Source organism: Moschus berezovskii, chromosome 12 (genome assembly GCF_049115385.1).
Source record: "Moschus berezovskii isolate FMDL1 chromosome 12, NW_MosBer_1.0, whole genome shotgun sequence".
In the NCBI taxonomy this organism is placed as follows: Eukaryota; Metazoa; Chordata; class Mammalia; order Artiodactyla; family Moschidae; genus Moschus; species Moschus berezovskii.
The window spans coordinates 60,185,652-60,209,158 of record NC_142471.1 but is presented as its reverse complement, the minus strand read 5'-3'; the positions used below and the strand labels follow the sequence as shown (position 1 = coordinate 60,209,158).

The 23,507-nt window shown below is 35.7% G+C and overlaps 1 protein-coding gene across 5 annotated transcripts in view; it reads right to left on the bottom strand.

The window, feature by feature from the left end:
* The window catches only part of EXOC6 (exocyst complex component 6), a 193,852-nt gene that overhangs the window by 34,882 nt on the left and 135,463 nt on the right, over positions 1 to 23,507 (bottom strand). For 3 of the 5 annotated variants that reach the window (XM_055425073.2, XM_055425069.2, XM_055425070.2), the window contains 2 exons: positions 18,439 to 18,580; positions 706 to 779 (listed from right to left, as the gene is read on the bottom strand). In XM_055425073.2, the coding sequence (XP_055281048.1) occupies positions 706 to 779; positions 18,439 to 18,580 (216 nt within the window). Of the gene's footprint in view, positions 1 to 698; positions 780 to 18,438; positions 18,581 to 23,507 lie in introns of all 5 variants that reach the window. The other 2 variants (XR_008685777.2, XM_055425072.2) reach the window with 1 other exon arrangement.

Below are 23,507 nucleotides of genomic sequence, written 5' to 3'. Positions count from 1 at the left end.
CTGGGATTAAGAAAGAAAAAGAAGGGGTAAAAAGAAGAGCATAAGAAGAAAAATTATGAGGGAGATGGGACAAAGTAATATGGAGAAAATAAAATGACAATATAGTAGAGAAGTTAAAGAGTAGTAAAATGAATAGAAGAGATTTAAAAATCATCACATTTGTCATTATATTTAGAGTTATATGACTGGAAAAAAATTATGTAAACATCACCACCACCACCATAATTAATTACCTTTAAAAATTAGTTTTATCCTTCTTTCTGGAGGCATACAGAAAAACCATAAAAATAGCATTCTTTACACTGACAACATTTTAACCAAGGGATTCCTTTTTAGGTTGTAATAATTTATACTTAACTTGGGTCCTAACACTAATATTATACTACCAAATTTTCATATATGATCATGAAATCATTAAGAACTTAAAGTATCAATAAACCAAAGTATAAAGTTAGTATTTAGTCATGTGCTTTGCTAATAACAACTAAATTAAATATTCACCAACAAGAATGCCCTAAGAGATGGAGACACTGAATAGATACAGGTTCAGAGAGAAGGACCAAACACCTAGTTATCAAAGAAGCACTTCTCTAAAGAAAAGTTGTTTCAAGGCAAAAACAAGCATTTCTAAAGCATTATAAAAAAAGAAAAGAAAAAGGCAAGAGGTAGAAAGCAATAAATGAAAAGTACATTATTACATCTTACTTGTCTGAGGTCAATAAATGCAAGTTGCAGGGTATCCCCTTGGAATCCTGGCACTGGCTCAGAGCTGGCAAACACTATTAAAAAATATACATATATATTATATATATAAACAAAATAGCAAAATATACAAGGGTTTAAGCACTAAATTAATTTCTACTGATTAAAAATATAATATTTACAAGTAATCATTTCAAATAAAGACTTTATAACCATCAATTTCACCACTGAGAATGTTCTCCACACCCATTACCACAAATATTTTAATCATTTTAAACTTCTAATCTGCCATTTAATTACTCTAAATCATTAATTACAATAAATGTTAAATGGTTATCCCACAGAAGTTCAAGGGTAGTAATATACTTTAATCAAGAAACATTTTTTGACTCTTTTCAGCCTTAGGTGAATAGAAGCATTTTGAAACTATACCAATGGCATGGTCATCAAAATATTTGAAAACATCTGCTTTGTTACAGAATATGCTCCATAAAATCCTACTTCTAGCTAACAGCAATAACAGGCAGCCAAGTAAGAAAGCAACATACAGGCAAAATGTTCGAATTAGCAAAATGAGGATGATGCAGGAATGTCTTTCTTTCAAATAATTTTTTTCCATAAGGGAATCCCACTTCTTTAAAAACTCCAGGTCAGTTCAGTTCAGTCGCTCAGTCGTGTCCGACTCTTCGCGACCCCATGAATCACGGCATGCCAGGCCTCCCTGTCCATCACCAACTCCCGGAATTCACTCAAACTCATGTCCACAGAGTCGGTGATGCCATCCAGCCATCTCATTCTCGGTCGTCCCCTTCTCCTCCCACCCCCAACCTTTCCCAGCATCAGAGTCTTTTCCAGTGAGTCAACTCGTCGCATGAGGTGGCCAAAGTATTGGAGTTTCAGCTTTAGCATCAGTCCTTCCAATGAACACCCAGGATTGATCTCCTTTAGAATGGACTGGTTGGATCTCCTTACAGTACAAGGGACTCTCAAGAGTCTTCGCCAACTCCACAGTTCAAAAGCATCAATTCTTTGGCGATCAGCTTTCTTAAAAACTAGGGATATCTTAAAAATTAGGTTTCAAAAGACAGATTTCTTAATATCTTTAGACAAAAAATATTTTGAAAGAGCCAAGCCACACAGTTAGAGATCATAATCCCCAGACAAGAGATTAAACCCAGGCCACTGCAGTGAAAGTGCTAAGTCCTACCCACTGGACCACCAGGGAATCTCTTTCAAAAATTTTTTATACTTACAAAAATTTAATACTAGTAACACAGCTTTGTTTAGTTCATTGAAGACAATCTCAATACTAGTTATTCTGAAAACAAAAGCCTTGTGACTCATTAAAAAGACCCTATCATTTTACACACATGCTTCTCTGATAAGAATACGAATGTCTGCCACCATTTGCCCTCCCCACTAATACCTGACTTTTCTTACAAAGTATTGTAAATTTTCCATTTGTGAATTTTTCTGAGCCAATATTTCAGAAACCACAAAAATTTTTATATAGATTTTGGAATAACAAAAATAATTCTTAAGTATTTTCTATGTGAAATATAGTTTAGAAAGGCTCAAAATCAACAATTAAAAACCATAAATATAGGAAAGTCTAGAACAGCTTAATTTATTTGGCATTTTTGGAGAATGAAGAATTCAAATTAAGTTTTTTTTGTGCATGTTGTAAAGTTAATGATCATTTTTACTTTAAGCATCAAAACTTTTTTTCATCATAAGCATTTTTTCCTAAAATTTTAAACTGCATCATAATTCTTTCTATGTCTTCTTAAAAAATAACACTAAATACTACTTAAACTTTTCTTAATTCTCCTCATTGATAGCCATTAAGAACAATCTTTATTCTACACAATAAATTCCCAGGGCTGCTATGGTACTAACAGCTGTTTTCTGTTACATTTAATAGCTCAGAATGCTGTGTTAAGTTCTTGTGTCTATATTTTATAATTTTTCTGCCTTCTCTCTTACAGTTTTAACATAAATTCTTACTCCCTGCTCTCTCACTCATCTCTTATTATGTCATCTATAATCTTCTTGAGCAGGTAAGTCAGCTAATTGTACTAGAATAGTATATCTAAAGGAAGAGAAAATACAGCCTGAACAGAATCCTCTCCCACAAGTAATGTAAATGAGTTTACATATGCCTTTGAGTATATGCACCTTTTAGTTACTCAGAGTTACACCATTTTCCTCCCCACTTCCTGGTACTCTGCTGGGTAGTTATGCCCATTACGTAGTTATGCCCATTACGGAGGTGACTATATTCACCTTTCTCAGGCCCCCTATTTCTGGAAAACTAACATTCATTCAGCAAATCTAAGCATACTTTTCACTGTTTAGTATAATTTACTCACATCACTGTCTTTTCATACAATGGAAAGTAGAAAACTTTGGGATTTCCCTGGTGGTCTAGTTGGCTAAGACTCTGAGCTCCCAATGCAGGGGGCCTGGGTTCCATCACTGGTCAGCGAACTAGATCCTACATGCCACAATTAAGAGTTTGCATGCTGCAACTAAAGACCACATGCTGGAACAAAGCTCAAATTTCCCATGTGCCATAACTAAAACCTGGCCCAGCCAAAAAAGAAAAAGAAGTAGAATAGTTTCATACTGGTCAACTCCATCACCCTCAACCATGGCCCAGATAACTGGGTTACCTCTCTTTAATTACATGAGATCTTAACTGAAAAATAACAAAGTAAAATTCTAATACCTTTAAAGTAAAGATTTGTTTTTAATCTAAAAAGTTATTTTCTTCAGACCATCCAGCATATTGTTGGCTTTTTTGGCAAGTCTCAGGCTACTCTTTCTAAGTAACAATTAACTATTAATCCCTAGTGGTCTCTAACCAAGACTATAAATGTTAGCTCAGCTTCTACCATCACCATATATACATACACACACACACATAGACTTCCTATAACACAAAGAGACTTACTTTATATATCAGACACAAAAATCAGCTCAATTTCAATTATACTTTGATTATTATCTACTTAATCTTCCAGAATTTTTCTACACAGAAAATAATCTGTCAATTTTCTTCTCTCTCAATTCCTATTTGAGATACTATAGTTTAATAAGCCCCAATGCTTGGCATTAAACCAAAGAGCTTAGTGTTAAAATTATAATAGTACCATAAATTTATATAGTACTTTATAGCTTACAAACCACTTTCTCACATACCATCGTCTTTGATCAGATAATAACTTATCTTAGTAAACCTGGCATGCAGATGATGGATCACAAAGTCTTGCAGCTAGAAAAGACACTCTCTTTGAAATATCTCTAAGAGTCCCCTGAAAGCTCGGTTTAAAGGCACCATATTCTTAATTTTAAAGGGCAGGAACGTTTAAATTGATTTGTCCAGGATCACACAGCTAATTCAGATTTCCTGATATTCATTGATCCATAATCTGATTAAATATTCAGCCTTATCTTATACACCATCTCTCCTAATTATGTAACCAATATGGAAGTGAAATTCACTACTTTATAGCTCTCAGGTCTTTTCCACAAATGATTCTTAGGGATAAGAGGCTTCATATCTTTTTCTTTACTTCTTTAAAACTCTGATGCAGTCAATCCTGTTGTTTTCAACCTTCTATAGTATCTTGAGTCTGAATCTGTATCTACCTTAATTCAAGCTATCATCATTTCTTGCTTGATTTACGAAAATACACTCCCTATTTGGTCTCTCTGCTTCTTGTGCGCTATCTTTCCATCTACTTTCACCAGTATGATTTATATCAGATGTAAATATGATTTGTGACACTTCATAGTTTAAAACTTTTCACTGGTTCCCCATCACCTTCCCAATAAAGTAGACAAGTAAGGTCTTTTATAACCTATCTCTCTAAACTGATCTCTTACCACTTCTGTAGGGGCACCTTAAACTTCTTCCATTCCAAACCACCTGCACTTCCTTCCTTGTATGCGCCACAACCTCTTTTCACAGTACCTCTGCTCCCTCTGCCTGGAGCATCCTTACTATTCTTCTTCAGTGGGTTTCTCTTACTTATCCTACCTACCATTCCATACATCTTCTATGGAAGATGTCCATTACCCTAAAGGTTGGGTTAGGCCCCTCCTCTGTGATCTCACTGCAACTCCTAACACAGTCTAACTACAGTACCTATTTGGCTATCTTACAATTCATTGTTTACCTGTCTGCGTTTTCCCACCAGACCATACGACTACTGGACAGTGTAAATCTAGAACATTCTATGCATATTTAGTGCATTTATTTCAAAATAATTAAGGGTGGGTAAGAATACTCCAAATGTTTCCTTCAGCCAAAACTAAATCGTGAGTTCATCCACCAAATAAGAAGCTCACAGAAATAGAGATTTGGGGTTTTTTTTTAATCCTTCACATACTCTGTGCCGAGTGTACAAGAGATATTCAGCAAATGTGTTGAATGAATGAATAATACAAATAATTCATTTATTCAAATGTTGTCCTAATAATTCTAGAGATAGATTTCAAGCTATGAACTTATTAAAGAACTGATGACTAATTTTGTTTAGGGATCCCTTTAGTTTGTCTTCAGATCCCTCCTTGGCTCATCCAGATTCTCATTTTGTATATGCTTTGTTATTTTCTTTGTTCTTTCTTGGGCCAGCTTTTTATTATTTTTATTTAAAAATACCTACTTCCCAATACGATTTCTTTGTCTTTGTCATTTAGTCAGACCATTAAGAGTATGTTTTAAAAACACATGTTGATTTTTGTCTTTCAATGAGATATTTAAAAATAGGTTCCCAGCTTTCTAAAGTTTTTTGTTGCTTTTTTTTAAAGAAAGTCAAAATCTTTGGGGTTTTTATTTTCTCTTAGTGCCTCCAATTTGATTATTTCTTCTTAAAAACAAAATAACTTCATGATATATTCATTTCCTCTTATTTTTTGCTATAACATGGAACTTAATACTGATTCTGAGTTTAAAAATTCTCTAAGATTAGAGAGGAAGGTATCATCTTATTGGGAAGGTAAAACTTTGCTGTATTATTCTAACTGGGAAGAAGATAAGACTGCATTAATTTAGATGAAACTAAAAGCAAAAAAATAACATCTGCTAGAGAAGCTGTGGTAATAATGACAAAAAAAAAACAACCAACAACACAAACTTCCAAATTGTAAATCTATGAAGTTTTAAGAGAATAAACTATCTATGGGGGAAAAAAAAGAGCTTCCCTGGTAGCTCGCATGGTAAAGAATCTGCCTGCAATGCTGGAGACCTGGGTTCAACCCCTGGGTCGGGAAGATCCCCTGGAGAAGGAAATGGCAACCCACTCCAGTACTCTTGCCTGGAGAATCCCATGGACAGAGGAGCCTGGAAGACTACAGTCCATAAGGTCGCAAACAGTCCGACATGACTGAAGCAACTTAGCACACACACACATAGGGGAAAAAAAAGCACTAATTATTTGTAAATATAACAACACTTTAAGTAGGAAAATATTCCCTTCCTGCCCTTAGGATCTATGCACAGATGTACAGGGTTTGTATGGAGGGAGGAAAGATGGCTAAGAAGTCAGGCTGTAAGTATATATCTTTGGTGTGAAAATATAAATCCTTAAACAATCTGGTCCTAGGCAGACAGTTATCTTTATCATAAGATGCAGATTATTTGGAAATAATCTACACAGTGTAGGAAAAGTTGTTAGGGGTTAGGTGGAAATAATAGAAAGAATTTCCACGGAATCAGAAGAGTAAACAGATCAAAAGACAAAAAGAAGATGAGGAGGCTAAGCTAAATAAAGTCTCAAAACTTTGCTTGTGGATAACAAGGCAAGGGCATATGAAATGAATAATTTTGTAACTAAATAAATGACTGAATATAAATACAAACAGTCTGCATATTGAGATTTCTCATAATTCCATTTCTTATGCTGAAGATTTAAGGTAGCTAGTTAGAACCCAATCTTTGGCTAGGCAAAGTATTCTACGTGGAACAGATGTGTTATTAGAAGGGATGACGAAGAGCACCATCTAGTGGTTTTCCTAATGGTGAAGAAATTCCTGGGAGTCTGAAGTCTTGTGAGATTTCTGGACTGTTATATTCCGTTATATGTGGCTGGTAGCGGTAGAGGGCAAGTCTTTGGAACCAACTGCCCCTGTACTTTCATCACCCCACTCATATAAGGTAGTGTCTATTCCTCTCCCTCTCTTGGAAAAGGAGAAAATTTGATAAATTTGATACCCTAAAATGCCATTAAAACCAGGAACAAATTCAAGTAAGCAAATAATATAATAGCATCCAGCTCACTTAAAGAAAAAGAAAGATACTGAAATATCCCCTCATACCATCAACATAATTTTCCCAGAATCCTTTTATTTTGGGGTGTAGACCTTTTTCAAGGCTAGAAGAGAGGCCCTGAGATCATAGCCACATACATACAAAAAAGTCTTTATAGGGTTTTTTTTTTCTCTGAGGTGGGCTAAGTCTTTATCCAAATGAAAAACAAAACAAGGCCTTCAAATGTAGAGATTCACCTATTTCTCAATAACTCATCATTGAAAAAGATACCAGTGCTCTTTAACTTGGAGCTTTTCTAGTGTTTATGAATTTAGGATGTTAAACTCTTAGGAGTTGATGACCTCAACTAGATTTTTGTGTAGAATATATTATATGAAAAAGTATATTCTCAAAAAGTATATGAAAAAGTATAGTCTTATTCTGGGTATTTCAAATCCTTTGGAAATGTCTGGTTAATATTTTTAGAGTTGTGAAGGATTTCTCAGATATCATTACAGGAACTTAAGAGGGTATTTTTATTTTTTCCTCTATACAGTTGATATCTTATATTGGAACCCAATATATAAGAGATGTTTAATAAAACAAAAGTATATACACAGACTTAGAACATAAGCTTCATGCCAAGCTTGGCAAATGCTTCTCCAATTAAGAAGTGATTTCTCTGGAACTTATATAAAATCTGTAACAGGATCAAAGGCTCAGTGTAGTTCAGAAGGGGGCTACATTTGCAGTTCCAAATGGATGCCTTCCTTACTTCTCCAATCATACAGTTACACTAATAATATTGGTTATGGTCAAGTTAACAAAAAATACATATTTTATTCATGCATAAACACTACCTAATACTCTCAATCCATCCACCTTTTAACTAAATTACGTCTGCTTCTTATACTCTCTCACAGTGCCATCTACTTCTCTAAAATTTAAAAACTTGTAATCATATTTATTTGTGCAATCATAAAATGAATGTCTTCCCACTGGGCCTAAAACCCAAGAGGGTTAGGACCTTTTCTGTTTTTTTTACCACTGTATCCCCTAAATGCCAAGTACTTTGTAGATGTGAAGAAATTTATTAATATACGACTTTGACATTCATACTCTTCTTTGTCTTAAATTTTACTACCTCTGAATCCTAGGATATATTTTGGAAATTATGAATTCCAAATCCAGTATTTCACAGGAAAAACTGAGGCTTCTCAACTCTTAAATATCAAAGCTACTTGTTCAAATCCAGGCAGAGCCAGAACTAGAATGATGGTCTTAACTTCCTGATGTGTTCAAACCATCTTAAGACTAGATCAGTGCAAAGAAATAGAGGGAAACAATAGAATGGGAAAGATAAGAGATCTCTTCAAGAAAATGAGAGATACCAAGGGAACATTTCATGCAAAGATGGGCTCAATAAAGGACAGAAATGGTGTGGGCCTAACAGAAGCAGAAGATATTAAGAAGAGGTGGCAAGAATACACTGAAGAACTGTACAAAAAAGATCTTCATGACCCAGATAATCAAGATGGTATGATTACTCACCTAGAGCCAGACATCCTGGAATGTGAAGTCAAGTGGGCCTTAGGAAGCATCACTACGAACAAAGCTAGTGATGCAATTCCAGTTGAGCTATTTCAAATCCTGAAAGATGACGCTGTAAAAGTGCTGCACTCAATATGCCAGCACATTTGGAAAATTCAGCAGTGGCCACAGGACTGGAAAAGGTCAGTTTTCATTCCAGTCCCAAAGAAAGGCAATGCCAAAGAATGCTCAAACTACCACACAACTGTACTTATCTCACATGCTAGTAAAGTAATGCTCAAAATTCTCCAAGACAGGCTTCAGCAATACATGAATCATGAACATTCAGATGTTCAAGCTGATTTTAGAAAAGGCAGAGGAACCAGAGATCAAATTGCCAACATCCGCTGGATCATTGAAAAAGCAAGAGAGTTCCAGAAAAACATCTATTTCTGCTTTATTGACTATGCCAAAGCCTTTGACTTTGTGGATCACAATAAACTGGAAAATTCTGAAGGAGATGGGAATACCAGAGCACCTAACCTGCCTCTTGAGAAACCTGTCTCTTGAGAAACCTGTATGCAGGTCAGAAAGCAACAGTTAGAACTGGACATGGAACAACAGACTGGTTCCAAATAGGAAAAGGAGTATGTCAAGGCTGTATATTGTCACCCTGCTTATTTAACTTATATGCAGAGTACATCACGAGAAATGCTGGGCTGGATGAAGCACAAGATGGATCAAGATTGCTGGGAGAAATATCAATAACCTCAGATATGCAGATGACAACACACTTATGGCAGGAAGTGAAGAAGAACTAAAGAGCCTCTTGATGAAAGTGAAAGAGGAGAGTGAAAAAGTTGGCTTAAAGCTCAACATTCAGAAAACTAAGATCACGGCATCCGGTCCCATCACTTCATGGCAAATAGATGGGGAAACAGTGGAAACAGTGGCTGACTTTATTTTTTTGGGCACCAAATTCACTGCAGATGGTGACTGCAGCCATGAAATTAAAAGACGCTCACTCCTTGGAAGGAAAGTTATGACCTACCTAGACAGCATATTAAAAAGCAGAGACATTATTTGGTCAATAAAGGTCCGTCTAGTCAAAGCTATGGTTTTTCTAGCAGTCATGTATGAATGTGACAGTTGGCCTATAAAGAAAGCTAAGCGCAGAATTGATGCCTTTGAAATGTGGTGTTGGAGAAGACTCTTGAGAGTCTCTTGGACTGCAAGGAGATCCAACCAGTCCATCCTAAAGGAGATCAGTCCTGGGTGTTCATTGGAAGGACTGATGTTGAAGCTGAAACTCCAATACTTTGGCCAACTGATATGAAGAGTTGACTCATTTGAAAAGACCCTGATGCTGGGAAAGATTGAGGGTGGGAGGAGAAGGGGATGACAGAGGATGAGATGGTTGGATGGCATCACTGACTCAATGGTCATGAGTTTGGGTAAACTCTGGGAGTTGGTGATGGACAGGGAGGCCTGGCGTGCTGCGGTTCACGGGGTTGCAAAGAGTCGGACACGACCGAGCGACTGAACAGAACTTAACTGAACTGAAGGGAAAAAAAAGTTATATATAAGTTCATATGATTTCATCCCTAACTCAGACATTTTATCAAGTCTGACCTGTGTGAGTGTGTGTGTGCGTGTGTGTACAGGCACACTCAGTTATGTCTGACTCTTTGTGACCCTACGAACTTTACCCCACCAGGCTCCCCTGTCCATGGAATTTTCAAGAACAACAACAGAAAAAAGACCTGAAGATAAATGACTGAAAGGGGAATGAAAATATTTCTACAAGAAAATACTAAAGAAATTATGACTGCTCGATTCAGGACAGATGAAGTTAAACGGTCATTTAAACATAGTCATCAAATATGTGAAGAATTTCATAAATGATCAGTTATGTATATACCAAGAAGTTGAACGGTCCTGAAATACAAAGGATCATAAGAGACTACTATCAGCAATTATATGCCAATAAAATGGACAACTTGGAAGAAATGGACAAATTCTTAGAAAAGTAAGGTAAGGTGAAGTCGCTCAGTTGTGTCCCGACTCTTTGCGACCCCATGGACTGTATGTAGCCTATGAGGCTTTCCCATCCATGGGATTTTCCAGGCAAAAGTACTGGAGTGGGTTGCCATTTCCTTCTCCAGAGGATCTTCCCAACCCAGGGATCGAATCCAGGTCTCCCTCATTGTAGGCAGACGCTTTACAGTCTGAGCCACTAGGGAAAAGTACAACTTTCCAAAACTGAACCAGGAAGAGATAGAAAATCTTAACAGACCCATCACAAGCATGGAAATTGAAACTGTAATCAGAAATCTTCCAGCAAACAAAAGCCCAACTCCAGACAGCTTCACAGCTGAATTCTACCACAAATTTAGAGAAGAGCTAACACCTACCCTACTCAAAGTCTTCCAGAAAATTGGAGAGGAAGGTAAACTTCCAAACTCATTCTATGAGAACACCATCACCCTAATACCAAAACCTGACAAAGATGCCACAAAAAAAGAGAACTACAGGCCAATATCACTGATGAACATAGATGCAAAAATCCTCAACAAAATTCTAGCAAACAGAATCCAACAACACATTAAAAAGATCACACATCATGACCAAGTGGGCTTTATCCCAGGGATGCAAGGATTCTTCAATATCCCCAAATCAATCATTGTAATACACCATATTAACAAATTGAAAAATAAAAGTCATATCATTATCTCAATAGATGCAGAGAAAGCCTTTGACAAAATTCAACACCCATTTATGATAAAAACCCTCCAGAAAGCAGGAATAGAAGGAACATACCTCAGCATAATAAAAGCTATATATGACAAACCCACAGCAAACATTATCCTCAATGGTGAAAAATTTTGAAAGCATTTCCCCTAAAGTCAGGAACAAGACAAGGGTGTCCACTCTCACCACTACTATTCACATAGTTTTGGAAGTTTTGGCCACAGCGATCAGAGCTTTATAAAGACATAAAAGGAATCCAAATTGGAAAAGAAGAAGTAAAACTCTCACTGTTTGCAGATGACATGATCCTCTACATAGAAAACCCTAAAGACTCCACCAGAAAATTACTAGAGCTAATCAATGAATACAGTAAAGTTGCAGGATATAAAGTCAACACAAAGAAATCCCTTGCATTCCTATACACTAATAATGAGAAGACAGAAAGAGAAATTAAGGAAACAATTCCATTCACCATTGCAACAAAAAGAATAAAATACTTAGGAATATATCTACCTAAAGAAACAAAAGACCTGTATATAAAAAACTATAAAATACTGGTGAAAGAAATCAAAGAGGACACTAACAGATGGAGAAATATACCATGTTCATGGATTGGAAGAATCAATATAGTGAAAATGAGTATACTACCCAAAGCAATCTATAGATTCAATGCAATCCCTATCAAGCTACCAATGGTATTTTTCACAGAGCTAGAACAAATAATTCCACAATTTGAAAGGAAATACAAAAAACCTCAAATAGCCAAAGCAATCTTGAGAAAGAAGAATGGAACTGGAGGAATCAACCTGCCTGACTTCCGGCTCTACTACAAAGCCACAGTCATTAAGACAGTATGGTACTGGCACAAAGACAGAAATATAGATCAATGGAACAAAACAGAAAGCCCAGAGATAAATCCACGCACCTATGGACACCTTATCTTTGACAAAGGAGGCAAGAATATTCAATGGAGAAAAGAAAATCTCTTCAACAAGTGGTGCTGGGAAAACTGGTCAACCACTTGTAAAAGAATGAAACTAGAACACTTTCTAACACCATACACAAAAATAAACTCAAAATGGATTAAAGATCTAAACATAAGACCAGAAACAATAAAACTCCTGGAGGAGAACATAGGTAAAACCTTCTCCGACATAAATCACAGCAGGATCCTCCATGACCCACCTCCTAGAATATTGGAAATAAAAGCAAAAATAAACAAATGGGACCTAATTAAAATTAAAAGCTTCTATAAGCAAGGTGAAAAGACAGCCACCAGAATGGGAGAAAATAACAGCAAATGAAGCAAATGACAAAGAATTAATCTCAAAAATATACAAGCAACTCCTGCAGCTCAATTCCAGAAAAATAAACGACCCAATCAAAAAAATGGGCAAAAGAACTAAACAGACCTTTCTCCAAAGAAGACATACAGATAGCTAACAAACACATGAAAAGATGCTCAACATCCCTCATAATCAGAGAAATGCAAATCAAAACCACAATGAGGTACTATTTCACACCAATCAGAATGGCTGCTATCCAAAAGTCTACAAGCAATAAATGCTGGAGAGGGTGTGGAGAAAAGGGAACCCTCTTACACTGCTGGTGGGAATGCAAACTAGTACAGCCACTATGGAGAACAGTGCAGAGATTCCTTAAAAAACTGGAAATAGAACTCCCATATGACCCAGCAATTGCACTCCTGGGCATACACACTGAGGAAACCAGAATTGAAAGAGACACATGTACTCCAATATTCATTGCTGCACTGTTTATAATAGCCAGGACATGGAAGCAACCTAGATGTCCATCAGCAGATGAATGGATAAGAAAGCTGTAGTATACATACACAATGGAGTATTACTCAGCTGATTCATGGGGTCACGGAGAGTCGGACACGACTGAGCGACTGAACTGAACTGAACTGAAAAAGAATATATTTGAATCAGTTCTAATGAGGTGGATGAAACTGGGGCCTATTATACAGAGTGAAGTAAGCCAGAAAGAAAAACACCAATACAGTATACTATGGAATTTAGAAAGATGGAAATGATAACCCTGTATGCGAGACAGCAAGAGACACAGATGTATAGAACAGTCTTTTGGACTCTGTGGGAGAGGGCGAGGGTGGGATGATTTGGGAGAATGCCATTCAAACATGTATATTATCATATGTGAAACGAATCACCAGTCCAGGTTCGAGGCATGATACAGGATGATCAGGGCTGGTGCTCTGGGATGACCCAGAGGGATGGTATGGTGAGGGAGGTGGAAGGGGATTCAGGATGGGGAACACGTGTACACCCGTGGCGGATTCATGTCAATGTATGCAAAACCAATACAATATTGTAAATTAAGTAGCCTCCAATTAAAATAAATACATTTATATTAAAAAAAATAAGTACAGCAGCATCAACTGGCCTTAACTTTTTCCGCCAAAGAAGCAGCATTTTATTTATTCATTTATTTATTTTTGACTGTGCCGAGAGGCATACAGGATATTGGTTCCACCTGACCAAGGATCAAACCCATGCCATCTTCAGTGGAAGTGCGGAGTCTTAACCACTGGATCTCCAGGGAAGTCCTTGTCCTTAATTTTTTGATAACAAAGTTAGGAGACTCTAGAAAAGTAAATGTAGACTATAGAGACTTCTTGTTAATTTGTTCATTTATGCAACGGATACTCTGTGAGCACAGCATTCTGCAAGGTGCTGACAATTATAAATTCTGTATTGAATTTAACTTCTATCCTAGATGATTATATCTCTTCTCTTTCCCCTCTCTTCTTACCCTTCCTCATCTTTTCTTTTTTTCCCCTCTTCATACCACCCACCCCAAACATGGGATGCATTCTCAGGTCTCTTCCATGAGGAGAGTCTCTGATTCTAACCACCTAATTCATATCAAATTTATTTATTTACTATCTTTATGTATTCCCGCCTTCAAAATGTTTGGAATCCATTTTTCCTCTTCATTCCCACTGCCCAAAGTCAAGTTCTTTCTATCCTTCATAGGAAAATGTTCAATAGTCTTTTAAAAGGTCTTCCTACGTGCAGTACCTCTCTCATTTCAGTTTAATTTCCACACGATAGAGTTAACTTCTTACAATATAAATTTTACCATGTCCTGGTCTTTATTAAAAGGTTTCAATGTATCGCTATTGCTTATTAACTAAAATCCAAGCGTTCAAAAGTCTAAGTTTTTTCAGCCATATCTTTCAGTACTTTCAATCATGCATCTTATAGTCTAGCTACAAAAGACTGTATGAAGATTCCATAAGCATTCTCTCATCACAGTGCTCTGTAGAAAACTGTTTTAATTTTTACCTATTTATTTATGGCTGTGCTGGGTTTTTGTTGCTGCACACGGGCTTTCTCTTGGAGAAGGCAATGGCAAGCCACTCCAGTACTCTTGCCTAGAAAATCCCATGGATGGAGGAGCCTGGTAGGCTGCAGTCCATGGGGTCGCTAAGGGTCGGGGACACGACTGAGCGACTTCACTTTCACTTTTCACTTTCCACTTTCACACATTGGAGAAGGAAATGGCAACCCACTCCAGTGTTCTTGCCTGGAGAATCCCAGGGAAGGGGGAGCCTGGTGGGCTTCCGTCTATGGGGTCACACAGAGTCGGACACGACTGAAGTGACTTAGCAGCAGCAGCAGCAGCAAGGGGTACTCTTCGTTGATGTGCACAGGCTTCTCACTGCAGTGGCTTTTCTTGTTGTAAAGCACAGGCTCTATGTGCACGGGCTTCAGTGGTTATAGCACTTGGGCTCAGAAGCTGCAACTCATGGGCTCTAGAGCACACAGGCTTTAGTTGCTCCATGGAATGTGGAATCTTCCTGGATCAAACCCATGGATCACACCCATGTCCCCTGCATTACCAGCTGGATTCTTATCCACTGTACCACCAGGGAAATCCCAACACAGTGCTTTTGCCCATGCCATTCCCTCTGTTCAGAATGCCCTTCCTTAAAGGATCATACTCATCCTTTAAGACTCTCAAATTTCACTTCCACAATAGTCAATCTTTCAATCCCATGGCATGTATAATTAATTGCTCCCTCTCTTCAAGTAATATTTACTTCTATAAAGAATTTATGTTCTAATCACTGCGGATGCTGATTGCAGCCATGAAATTAAAAGACGCTTACTCCTTGGAAGGAAAGTTATGACCAACCTAGATAGTATATTAAAAAGCAGAGACATTACTTTGCCAACCAAGGTCCATCTAGTCAAGATTATGGTTTTTCCAGTGGTCATGTATGGATGTGAGAGTTGGACTGTGAAGAAAGCTGATCGCCGAAGAATTGATGCTTTTGAACTGTGGTGTTGGAGAAGACTCTTGAGAGTTCCTTGGACAGCAAAGAGATCAAACCAGTCAATCCTAAAGGAAATCAACCCAAAATAGTCACTGGAAGGACTGATGCTGAAGCTGAAGCTCCAATACTTTGGCCACCTGATGCAAAGAGCCAACTCACTGGAAAAGACCCTGATGCTGGGAAAGATAGAAGGCAGGAGAAGAGGACGACAGAGGATGAGATGGTTGGGTGGCATCACTGATTCAATGGGCATGAGTCTGAGCAAGCTCCAGGAGATGGTGAAGGACAGGGAAGCCTGGCGTGCTGCAGTCCATAGAGTTGTGACAAGTCGGACACAAATGAGGGACTGAACAACAACAAATACTTGGTAAGTATTAAGGAGCAGAGCCAACCACAGACATAATCTCATAGGAAGCTGAGTTATCCTCTGTGATTTAAGTCCTGGTTTCTCCCTTTCCGTAACTATAGTACCAGAACCATGGCCCTCATCAGGCTAGGGTTTATCCCTTTTGTACCTGATCCCGGACATCTTTAACTGAGTTATACCTTACAGTGTTGTAAAATTTCTTCTAAGAGATTAGTCTTTTAAGAAAATATTAGTGTTGTAAAAGAAGCCTTCAGTAACTCCATCCAAATAAGTAACAAATGGGAGAAAGTGTCCTGTGATGGGACAAAGAGGCAAAGCTCTGTGTTTATGTGCTTTTTCTAAGTAGAGTTAGGCTTGCTCTTCAAGGAGAGGTAAGACAACAGAGAAAAAAATCTAGGTACCTGAAGCTGCCTAACCAAACAGTAATTTCCATTTTTGAACAAATATCTAATTAAGAAGACACAACCGAACGCCAATAAAGGGTTCAATGACCCAATTATCAATATTCTGAAATGCCTCAAGCAATACTTACATAAAAAGTTTACATGAGTATTATACTGAGATGATCTCATAAGACAGCTTTTTTTTTCTTCTGGCATGCAGCATGGCTTGCGGGACCTTAGGTCCCTATCAGGGATTGAACCAGAGCCCTCCATAGTGAAAACGAAGAGTCCCAACCACTGAACCACCTGGCAATTCCCCTATAAGATAGCTTTTAAAGACTTCTAAGAAATCAGTTTCAAACTATTTGTAGAATGAATGAACAATTGCTTTGAGTTAGAAACTTTTAAAATTTTATTTATTTATGCATTTATTTTTGGCTGGGTCTTGCTGTACTTGGGCTTTCTCCAGTTGCAGTGAGCAGGGGCTACTCTCTAGTTGTGGTGCTCCAGCTTCTCACTGAGATGCTTCTTTGTTGCAGAGCACTGGCTCTAGAGTGTGTAGGCTACAGTAGCTTTTGCACACAGGCATAGTTGCTCCACAGAATGTAGGATCTTCCTAGATCAGGGATCAAACCTGTGGCCCCTGCACTGGCAGGCAGATTCTTAACTACTGGACCACCAGGGAAGTTCCTGAAACAATTTCTTTCTTTTTACATATCTATTTATTTGGCTGTGCCAACTCTTAGTTGCTGTATGTAGGATCTTTAGTTGTGGTATGTGGGATCTAGTTCCCTGATCAGGGATCAAACCTGTGACCCCTGTATTGGGAGTGCAGAATCTTGGCCATTGGACCACCAGGGAAATCCCTAGAAACATTTTAAAAAGTGCTTTTTGGTAAATATTTTAGTAAATACAATAAATATCATCTTGTAAATGACAGTTTTACTTTGAGAAAGAAATATAATAAAGGCTTTCTAATTTGAGAAAATTAGAAATGCTTTCTAGGAAAAGAAAATGGATTCTTCGCTTCTGTAGGGAAAAACTATCTTTCTTTTGCTTTGTAGATTAGTATTTCTCTTTTTTGTAAGGAAATCGGTGAGTCTTTAAAAACGCTGTATTTTTTTGTGTAATAAATGATTGATAAATGTAATGAATAATTGAGCCTATATACTTATTCTTTTTAATGTTAATTATGTTTTTCCTAGCAGAATGCCTTCTATAGAAGCAGACAAATATTTATTACTCATTGAAAAAACTGTCACTCCTGCTTCAGCTGTAAGCCACTGACATTTAATTTTCTAATGTCTTTTACACAGAATATATTATAGCAAAATCTGCCCCAAACAAGTATTTTATAATCCTTCTTGTGCCCCACTGTTTTTCAATTTATCAACAGTGGTGCCTGCCTAAACTGTCAACCAGGGATTTTCATCATTTAATCAATATACCATATATTTGAAAGGAGTGCTTAAAAATTATTCCATAAACTCATGTCTTATATAAGGGTAATAAAACCTACAGCTAGAAGCATTTATAGCAAAGCTAATAACTAAACAGCACAACCAATTTTGAAGGTGACTGGCTAATGTCAACATTAGATTATGGAATCTGCTAACCCTGTCACCTAAAGAAAATAAAGCGAAAAATAAGGGCAAAGGTAAAGACTTCAGAAATTCTTTGGGAGAGAGAACCAAAATGTCAGACTATAAAGAAACTGCACTTGGAATGCAGGGTCCTAAGATCATTCTTTAGCAAGTATCTGAAAGTTTATGTATGGAAAATAAGAATGACAAACAATAATTTCATTCATTTACTACAAACCTCAGGAGAGTTCTGGCAAGAAGACAAGAATGACCAGAAGGAATAAAGAAAAAAAATTATTATAAATAAATCACCTTTTTAATTATCCATCTGGATTGCCACTTTAGTGCCACTCTAGAGGTCCTAAATGTGAAACTGAAATATTTTTCTCTTCTTGGAAGGAAGTTGCTTCTAAGGCTGCCAAAAGTTTAGCTGGATCAGGCCTCCTCTCTCTTTAATGAACTATGCTACTCTATACCATTTTCCCATATAATTTACATATTGATTCCTAGAAATGCATCATTTTAACCAACAAGGTACTTACATTCACACTGTATGACATCTAGGTTAAACTGCTGAACGGCTCCCATGCTTATCTGTTTTAACTCACTGTCCAGTAGCATCTGCATTAAGGATGTTGACAGATGCTGGCAGGCTGACATGCAAGCAGTCTGGGCAACTTTTCCCTGTTTAAAACAAATATCCAAACCAAAAAATAAACAAACATAGAAATGTATCATATGATAAAGTATCACAAAAATTTTTCATGGCATCTTTTTTAGTGATGGCCTTTCTCTTTCTGTATTCTGAGTGGCTGTCTTTTAGCATAGGAACTGAAAGTAACATTCTGTTGACTTGCCATTCTCATGATATAAACATCATTAAAGTTATAATTTTATGTAGAAAAATTAAAGTTTGGGTTTTAAATCTATTGATTATTTCATATCTTTTTAAATATCTCAAGTATGTTTAAAAATGCACATTAAAATATGCCATTTGTGACATAAAATAACTATCATGTTGATAGAACATTTATTCATATAATGCTCTTTAAACTTTCCTTTATGTAATTAACCAAGCCAAGAATTAAGTTAATAGTGTAATTTATTATAATTTAACTATACCTAATATACTTCATAACATATACTTTCATATGTATGCAATAAGTAAAATGTCTTTATAAAATATACTTTGAGTCATTAAGTTCTTACTTCTAATAGGAAGCTGAGTTTGGAGCATAGCTTCAATTAGGAGGGTAAAAAAGAAGCTTGCATACCAATATGATTTCACAATCATCTACAGATCTTTTCATTTAGTTTTAAAAATTAAGTTTTAAAATCATCTGATAATTTAGAAATATAAAGTTAAGTGAGCTACAAATATTTGTGGCTGTCTTTTAGTATAATATCATTATATTTTCTACTATAATAAGCTCCTAAATCTCCACATGAATTTTGACAGCCTTGATTCAGGCTATATTTTCTATAAAAACAATTTAAAATGTCTAGCTTCTAGATTATATAGCTGAATCACAATATAATATTGCCTTTAGTATAAACTGTTCTTTCAAGCAGGCTTTTTATTTTAACTACAGTTGAAAAGAAAATATTACAAAAACTTTCAGGTAAAGCTTTCCAGTGTAATACCACTGCTAGTATGGCTATCTCCAACCCACAATTATGTGATTTAGTGATGGACTGACACCCATATGATTCAAAGATCTACGATTAAGGTTAGAAATAAGAACTTTTGGAAGATGTGCCATGTTTTGCCTTATTAGCATTAACAAATATTTACCCAGTGATATGTGATCATTATGCTTTTCCTACTTATCACAAAGGCCAATAAAGCTACAAAATCATGAAAATCTTCCAAACATAAATGCTATAATATATTGATGCAAAAATGTTTACATAGGATTGATCTGTTAGAAAGCAAGGAACACAAATATATTTTAAAGATGTTTACTTGAACAATTGTTCATTCGATTACACATTTAAAGTCAGACTAGAAACAAGCAACTTTTATGAGTCCATATGAATCTTTAGCATTTAGACACTATGCACAGTAAAAAAAAACTGCATCTGAAATGGAATGTCAATATCTAAATCAGAAACTTTAGAGATAAAAGCTGATGCAAACAATATATTTGACAAATACTGATGAACTGCCAAAAAGGAATGTAACAAACAATGCAAAACCCAGCATGCTTCAAGATCCCCAAACTAAGAAGAATTAGTCTAGGAGACATGCAGCTCCATTTCCCAAGCAGAATAATATCAATATGAATGAGAAGCAGGAGGGGAGAGACAGAGAAAGAAGAAATCAATGGCATGTAATTTAATTACAATGTAATAGGCTTGAAAAAACTTAATGGAAATGTCATTTTGACCTAATGGAACAACTAGCACATTTTAGTTTTAATGTACTTCTCCATCAAATCAGCTCCACATCCTACTTATGTTGCCACTATAATGTACTAACTGCAAAAGCAGATTAATAAACAGCCAAAAACAGTTACTACTACATTCATTTCATAAACACACTGTGTAAAATTTTAACATGGGTTCAGATGCTACAAATGACTATGCAGCAATAGTACTGGAGCCAAAATAATTGTACTAGTACAAAAATACAGGCTATTTCACAAATTTGGTGGATATGGGTAATGAAAACATACAAGTGTGCATGAGCGTGCATACACACACACACATGTTTCTGTTTAACACATGCAATTTCCTTTGATTATGCATATTAAATACAGGCTTATTGTTCTCAAAGATAGAAGTTTAAAATGTTTATAAAATATTGAAATGAAAAATTCCTTTTTATAGCTCAAAAATTGATATCAAAGGTTCAAATCCTTTAAACACTTAAAAGTTATATTCTATAAGATCAATTTTTTTAATGTGTACTTTTTGACTATAAAATGTGACCAAATATTCTTACATTTTATCTATTACTTATTTTGAGATAGAAAATTTTAATATTCCAGAAACTTGCACATCCCCCAAACATTTTTGATACAATTTTGGTACACTTTTGTATAACCAAAACACTCCTTTCTGAACACTATTTTGCTATTATTGTTGATGCTTTTAATACTGTATCACCTTCTAGAACAAAAATAATCTAAGTACTTTTACAACTATCTTTATAAAACTGGCTGTTTTCATTATAGATGTTCTGGTTTTTAACAATACAACAAACAAAGCCAAAATAATTAAATGAAGTAACTGAGAAAATACAGCACATTTAGTATCAAGCACCTAGAAATTTCTGCTCCTCTCATCTGAAAAGTTAATTGCAACTATTGCTAACATTCTTTTTCTTTAACATAAATTTCAATAAGTAAGTAAAACCACCTGCCAAGCTTTTAAAGGTAACTACTTTTTTACCCTGCTCTCACATTTTGCTGAAAAAAACTTGCAAAGAGAGAAAACCCCTGGACAAACTTCTTGTATTTCAAAGGAACTTGTAAAAGAGAATCTGCTGACATATTAGATCCTTTTCGCATTACCCAAAAGCTTTTCTTCTAAGAACAATTGTGGTAAAGAGACATTTGGCTCCTAGGAAATTCCCAAAGGGTCAACCATATGCATCCTTCCATGGCACCTTCACAGTGCTGCTTTCTAGATTCATGTCTCAAAAGCAGCTTTCATCATTTACTTGTGTGTCAGTCAATATGATTTATGGACTGCATTCAACAAAGTCAAAGCATATAGAATGAGAAATATGACTACAATCTGCTAATTTGTTTTGTATTGAGCCACTTAAGAGTCAAAGACTTGATGTCAGACTGAGACCAGCAACACAATTAACCAGTCGGTGACAGATTCATCCATCCTCCCTGCCAGGCTGTGCCAATCAAAGACAGCATGAGGCGACATTTGGTGAAATCAGTAAGAAAACTCATTCTCTAAGTAACCTATGTGAGACCTTGATTGACACTTTTTGAATTTAGTTTGTGGAACACAGACAGTCTTTACCCTATAGTCCCCCACTGCAAGCTGTGAAATAAGGCTTTTAATGCCAATCACAGGAACAATAAACCACAAACCACCAACCCTCAGTTTAAAAGGAATCAAGAAAACACATCTGTTTGTATGTCAAGCCAAATTTCCAGAATAATTTACTATTATAGATTAGGTAAAGATACTCTGTTTCCTTTGAAACATCATAAAATGACATGGTAACAAAAATACAACACATTTTATTAGATTATAACTCAAAACAGTTTTGGTTTCAAAGTAACACTTTGATAGATCTACTCTAATATAATAGTAGGAGAAATGTAGAATACTTAAAAACTAATTTGACACATTTAAATTTTCATTTGAAGTTTTCATTTCTGTCTCACCATTCTCTTATTTCAAAGATCTAATAAAATAGGAAGGCTTGATTTCAATAATAATTATTTGAAAGCATTTTTCAATGCTGCTTTCATTCTCTCAAATACACTTTACATAAAAATGTGCTCTTGAAATCACAATCATTCTTTCTGTGTTGGTCTATTTTCCTTAAAGATCCCAGGAGAATCCATTTTCTTTTATTTATACCCTCACAAAAGATCAACTTTGCACAATAAGCTACTTTTTATTTAAGTTAAAAAAATATATAGACTCAGAAATATTATGCACTATATTTATTATTCTTTGAATTGATAACAGGTTTTGTTTTGAAAAGTTATGTAACTCTTGTCAGGAAAAACTTAAAAACTTGAATAAAATCATGGTCAATTTGAATATTAAATCTAACAGCGGTAAGCAAATTTATTAATTATGATTCTATGTGACTTTTAAAGTTATTTAAATAAAAACAGCAAAATACTGCTATAGTATTCAAATTTATTGCCGCTCAATTTGAAATGTGAATTTCAGTTATGAGACAGGAAATAGCCTTTTCAGAGGGAAGACCAAAGAAGAAAGGAAATATTTTGATGAATTGGTTATTCTCCTAAAGTACCACAATTTTTAGCCTTTTAAAACACATGGTCCAAAAGATTGAGGTCTTTCATCAAATATGGAGTATCCAACACTAAAACCAGAAATGAATTCTTATTGAAAAATGATGCCAAGTTGAAAAATAGACATTTTAATCTAAGAAATCGATTATAATTCTATTTTACAAAAGAATCACTAATTTAAATGTCACTATATAAAACCACTTAAATGTACTGCTACTCAAACATAAAAAATGTTATTCAATCTGGCAAAAAGCATACCTAAAGCATGAAAATTTCCCCAAGGTGACTTCACAAATACACAAAGATTCCATTAAGGTTTTAATCTATATTCTGGCTGAACACATGGTATAATACTGAAATATCTCTGATTCCCAATAATATAGAATGTATGTTTAAAGGTTTAAATATCAAGATGAATTTCTTTAGCAAGTTTTAAAAATAACTTTAATACAATCTTGAAAACAGTTTTGAGATTATGCCCCCAAAATTCATAGGTCTACCAAAATATACTTACTCTAATGTCCCTAACATTTTTCAAAATACCTCCTTTACATTTCTATATTCCTCTCATACTCTTCCTGTCTGCATCTAAGTAGCTCTAGTCCCCAAAGAACATTATCACATCAGTTAACCACAATTCCCACAGT